The 6,000-nt window shown below is 49.9% G+C and overlaps 1 protein-coding gene across 1 annotated transcript in view; it reads left to right on the forward strand.

Moving 5' to 3' along the window:
* PRRC2A (proline rich coiled-coil 2A) overlaps nucleotides 1-1,277 on the forward strand; it is a 51,375-nt gene extending 50,098 nt beyond the window's left edge. Inside the window, exon 32 of the mRNA XM_044305223.1 lies at nucleotides 909-1,277. Coding sequence (XP_044161158.1) covers nucleotides 909-1,019 — 111 coding nt within the window. The 3' untranslated portion in view covers nucleotides 1,020-1,277. The remainder of the gene's footprint in view (nucleotides 1-908) is intronic.
* Nucleotides 1,278-6,000: the final 4,723 nt, after the last annotated feature.

Genomic DNA, 6,000 nt, shown 5'->3' on the forward strand with positions numbered 1-6,000 from the left:
TCTAAGGGGGGAAATGGCTATTAAATAAAAAGTAAAAAAAATAATATTAAGTATAAATCACCCCCTTTAACAACTTTACATATAAAATATATAAACAATAAATATATTACATATCACCACGTCCGAAAAGTCCAAACTATTAAAATATTAAAAAATATCTGCTATTTTTTAAAATATTAAAAAATATCTGCTAGGAAAAATAAATAAATAAGAACTGCGGGATTCACCATTTTTTTTTGTCACCTTGTCCCCCCACAAAATAGGATCAGACTGTTCTATTATGAGCCGGACGTTCCATAAAATGCAGAATGCATACAGCCTTTCTGTTTTATTTTTTTTCGCACGGTATCGAGTATCGCAATGCTTTATTATGGTATCGAAATCGAATCAACATTTTGGTATTGTGACAACCCTAGCGCTTCCTGTGCCTATGGGTTGTGTCTGATATTGCAGTCCAGTCCCATTTACCTGCATGGCAGACACAGCCTGTGGCTCTGAGTGACACGGTTCCTGTAAAGAAAGCTGCCATATTCTCTCATACAAAGTACTACACAAGTATGGCTGTCTTCTTCTAAAACAGCACCACCTCTGTCCATAGGTTATGTGTGGTATTGCAGCCAAGCCCCATTCATTTCACTGAAGCTGAGATGCAATACTAGACACAACCTGTGAACAGAATATGCAATGCTATTTCTGGACGAAAGCGACCATGTTTTTTTAATCCCGGACAACGCCTTTCAAATATCAGCTTGTGCACGACATCGCCGTATCTTCATTTAGACATTTTTTTTTTTTCCTACCTTCCTTTGCTGAAATATCTTCTCGGTTTTGATTGATTCAATCTCTGATTGAAAGCCGCACGCTCTTAAAGGAACAAGACACTGAACTCTTGTTGTATGTCTCCTCAGGGGGTGAATGCTGACTCTTCACACTGGACTCCAAGCTCCTGGGACAGACCACAGACTCGAGATGGTGACCACAGACACAGTGAGGGGCGCACGGCATCTCGGACCCCCTGATTCCTTTCTATTTATGACTCACAGCCCAGTATATGAAAATTACAGTATATGTCCCTGTCCCTAAATAACGAGGCGGCAACTGAGCAGCTAACAATTGTTGGCGAATTAAGGATTCCTATATCCGATTATTCCTCGTCTTTGTTACAAAACAATTATGTCCCTCTTCTTTTTTTTTTTTTTTTTTTTTTTGCCCCAAAACCTCAAGCAACTTATTTTGTTTTGCCCTTTTTTCTGAAAAATAAAGAGTATTTTCTCCCATGATGTGGTGATGGATATGGTAATTAATGCACTGTTTTTGTAGGGTAGCAGCTCACATAGATTCATTCTTTAAAACATCAGCCACTGCCTCGCCCTTTATTTTGCGTGCCTGCTGATTGGATTTGGTCTATTGTAGGACCTAACCTAAGATCTTCCATCCTAAACCCAAGACCACCGGAGTTTGCATACCACAAAATTGACGCGGTCATGTGCATGAGGCCTTAGTGTGGTCAGAAACCCCTCTTTATGGACTGATCTCTTCTGTAACATACGGGCCTCAGTTCCTAAGTGACTGCATCGTTGTGGGGGGGCTTATCGCACTACGTTTGGTTAAAGGCGTTATCTTGGAGTCAAACATCGATAGCTTAAGCTGGTCATACTCAATAACTGACCATGGATCAAGCGACCATCTAAGGCTGGGTTCATGTCATGGTTTTGTCTTACATTTAACGTATATGTAAATGGTTACCTCATATGGATGCGATATAGCGGCATCCTTCACTATAACTTCATTGTAAAAAAAAAAATACGCATAAGTAAACATACGTTTTTTGTTTTTTTGGCCCCTGCAGGTTGGAAAAGCGTAGTGTGGAGGCAGACACTTAAAGATGTTGTCTCGTCTCAGACAATGAGGGCATATCGCTAGTACATGCCTTCATTGTCTGACCCGCACCTATATCGAGAATGGATCCCCGAAAGTGGTGGAGGGCACACTGTGCATGCCCTCTATTCATTTTCTATGGGGCTTGCTCTGTTATTTCCGTCGGGCCCGTAAAAGTGTCCGGTCATGCGATCAGAGTCCTCCAGCCACCACTTTACGGGGCTCCGTTCCTGATATAGGTGCAGGTCCCAGCGGTGGGACCCACCCCTGTAAGACAATGATAACGATATGCCACCATTGTCTAAGCATAAACGTGTTTAGTCCTCAAAGCAGCTCCTTCTTTCCACTCTCGCTGCTTGTGGTTCGGCAGGACGTGAATCGCCACTTTAGTAGACTGGGTAAGTCCTGCCCTTACTGCAGGGATGGGCCATATTTTAGCCATGTCAGAGTCCAGAACAGAGCCCCTTAAACTGACTCTGCCATTTCACATGTCGCTCTTGCCACACTAAATTTCAGTGCGGTCAGTCGGAGCCCCTTTGCTCAGCCTGTTAAAAAATATCCTGAGCCTTCAGCAGCTAACATAGTGTTAACAACCTCGGTGAAATCCTAGGTATAACGGGTTGTCCTTGCCAACTTCCACACTATGAGAGGCGACCTGTGTAGATGAAGAAGACGCCCCTTCTGGAAGATAAGGTCCGAAATGTCTGACCACAGACTTTTATTCATATGTAAATTAGGGCTCGCAAGTGCCCAGGGAGGGGTTCACCTCGTTGGTGCCCAGGCTGTTCTGCCTCTTTTCGTCATATCGTCATATCCCAGCCTCTTCCTCTGCCCGCCCCGCTCTTCCTTTGCGTCCTCCTTCTCTGCAGCGAGATCCCGCGCCTGCGCTATCCATTGCTTGGCCGGGGCATGTGCACTGCGATGTCCATTGTGGGTGTCTCTGGTCCGCCTCCTCGCCGTTGGCCGGCGCATGCGTAGTAGCTACTGCGATGCCGTGCCCACAATGGGCATCGCAGTGTGCATGCCCCGGCCAAGCAATGGATAGCGCAGGCGCGGGATCTCGCTGCAGAGAAGGAGGACGCAAAGGAAGAGCGGGGCGGGCAGAGGAAGAGGCTGGGGCGGGGATATGACGAAAAGAGGCAGAACAGCCTGGGCACCAACGAGGTGAACCCCTCCCTGGGCACTTGCGAGCCCTAATTTACATATGAATAAAAGTCAGTTTTTGCCTTGGGGAACTTCACAAGTAAACATCAAAGGTACCATTAGAATCATAGACTGCTATGCTAGAGCGCTATGTAAGCGGTCTATTAGGTCACAATCTGGTGACAGACTCCCTTTAATTTCTCGTGAATGGCATTGGGGGACACAGCACTATGGGTATATGCCCAGCTGACACTAGAAAGGAAAAGTGTTGGCTCCACCCAGATGGGCTCTACCCTCTGCACAGACACTACACTAACCAGTTTTCGTCTAGTGTCTGTAGGAGGCAGACATAACCTGCTCTGTTTTTTTTGCAGGTCTTGCTGCTTTTTTTATGTTGTCTTTATTTATCTTTCTTCTGCAGACCTCTGCCTGCTGCAGGGTGGGGCTTCATCGTGGACTCCACTTTATTAGTACCCCCTGCAGGCGCGTACTATTGTACCTCGCCTGTCACCCAGTCCCCCATTACTGCATTTGCAGTGGCATGCCGGCAATCCCACATAAGTGCGAGTTTCCCGAAGGGGTGACCCTGCAGCGCCTGAAGATGTCAGATGGTAAGTACTCTCCCCCTGCGTCCCTGCTCTATGGGGTCTCCTGGGTTAGTTCCCCTCTTTTGACCAGGGGGTGGGATTCACTTTATTCGGGGGGGAAGGCCTGGGGAGGTTCCCCTTTCCCCCTGTTTTTCCAGTGGGGGGGGGGGGGGGGGGATTTTCTCCACAGTTGTTGGGGGGGCCTTTTTCTTCCCTCTCTTGGGTACCCTTCTCCTTCCTGGCCACCCATACCTCTCCCCGGCCTTCCCTCCTACTTTAGTCCCCAGCTTCTGCTGGGACTAGGCCGCATATTTTCTGGCCTGTCCTCGGGTGCCAGGTCCATCTTTTGCTCTGTTTTTCCCCTCCCTGGGCGTCACTTCCTCCTCAGGAGCCCCCACCAGTTTTTTCTTTTCTGGAGGGCCCGCGGTTTCTACCCGCCGAGGGCGCACCTTTTCCAGCCGCTTCATTAATCGAGGCCCCTGCTTTTTCCTTGCCTAGGCCCATCCTCTCCTGCCCCCCTCCCTTGCTTCCCGAGCTTTTTTTCTTAGCCCCTCCCTGCTCTTCTCAGCTCTTGGGAAGGGTCTCCTCCCCTGCTATCCCAGTCCTGTGTCCACTTAGCTTCTGCTTCTAGGCCTCCATCTTGCCAGCACCCATGGATCTCTCCTGCAGCCTTCCTGCACACTTCTGCGGGCGCTGCAGCACCTCTTCGGGGACGCAGCACCTGGGGTCTCTGGCTGGCTGCTTTTCAGTTTTTTCAGGCTTTCACTCAGCCATCATGTCCTCTTCCAGAGAAGACTCCCATTCACTTACTTTACGCGCGCCCATTGCAATAAAAAGTTGCCATGCGGTCAGCCTGACCTGGTTTGTGCTTGACCCTCTCTTTTTTTTTTAAATCCTGTATGATAATTCTGTCCAGGATCAGCACTCCTCTCATTCAGCACAGGGGCTTTTGACTAGCAGTAGCCTGAATATGTGTGAATTGACCTACCAGCCCTCAGTCTGAGTCTCTGAGAGCAGGTAACAATGTGAGCTTTGACAACTGTTCACGCGGTGCTGGTTGGCGGCCGTTGTTGCTGTGGCGCTGCACTGGTGGGACCCGGTGCCAGGGTGGCATTGCCAGACAGCAGGGGTGCTGTTTGGTGGCTGCTGTTGCGGAGCTGTGGCACAGGTGGTTGCCAGGCAGTGCCGCGCCACATTTAGAGTAGGTCCCACTCTAAGAGACAACCTTGACGTAGTGAGTGGGCTTAAGCCTTTTGATCAAAATGTACACTAGTGCCTCTTATATAGCATGCAGTATAGGGGGCCGTACACTAAATATTGCGAAGCGATGTTAATTTTTCGCTCGTATCATTGGGGGGGGGGGGGGGGGACAGGACCGTGGGTATAGCTGTTTGCTGCCACTATGAGGCGACACTAGGCTGAAAACTGTTAGCTCCTCCTCTGCCAGCTATACCCCCTCCAGCCTGGAGAGAGCATATCAGTTTTTAGCTTAGTGTCGTAGGAGGCAGACCTCCCTGCTTAGCAGGTTGGCTTGCTTTGATTTATTTATACATTTATTTTTATTTTTTTCATCCAATTTCATCTGGATGGGGAACAGAGTTGCATTGCCTCTCTGTCTACCTGGGGAGGCTGGCCGGTGTCGGTTGTCCCACTGCCCTGCCTCCCCCAAGAAGAAAAGGTGGACCAGGGCAGCCTCGCTCCCCTGCTTCCTGCTAGTGCAAGGGCCACCTGTTCTCCAAGCCCTTCCTTCACCAGTCCCCTGCCACTTTGTGCCAGCGACTGTAGAGGTGGCCCTGCTGGTCTATGATGGAAGGGCGAAGAACACAGACAAAGGCAGGTGAGTATATCCCATCTCCCGTTCCTCCCTCTCCAGTCTCAACCCTCTGCCTAGCCCCAGACATGGACCGTAGGTATCGCGGGAGGTTATAAGGAGGGGGTTAGTGATTGTCACTATTTCAGGCGGACGCCATTCACACCGCTGCTGGCCATGCAGGGGTTAATTATTTTCACGGGTCCGGCCTTAGTTGGCGCCCAGCTGCCTGTCGGCTCCACTATTAAGGGCTCCGGGGGCGCTGCTGTTCTTCCCAGCGCATCATGATCTGCCCTCGCCTTCCCCGCCGCTGGGGGGGATGCGTTCTTCTGGGAGTCCCGACCGTCCTGTCAGAATCCCTATGCACCACAGAGTGCGTGGAGAAACAAGGCAGGGGGAGAGTGTGGTTAGATGGCAGCGCGCTACCCTCGTCAGTTCCGCGGAGCTCTCTGTCAGGGAACACAGGACCTGGGTTCGCCGGCCATACTGGTAGGAATATCGCTACCCCCTCCAGCATTGAGCGCTATCGCAGCACACAATGTCTGACCCAGTTAGTGCTTCCCCTCAGGCCACCCACTATGC

The sequence above is a fragment of the Bufo gargarizans genome, chromosome 9 (genome assembly GCF_014858855.1).
Source record: "Bufo gargarizans isolate SCDJY-AF-19 chromosome 9, ASM1485885v1, whole genome shotgun sequence".
NCBI classification, from domain to species: domain Eukaryota; kingdom Metazoa; phylum Chordata; class Amphibia; order Anura; family Bufonidae; genus Bufo; species Bufo gargarizans.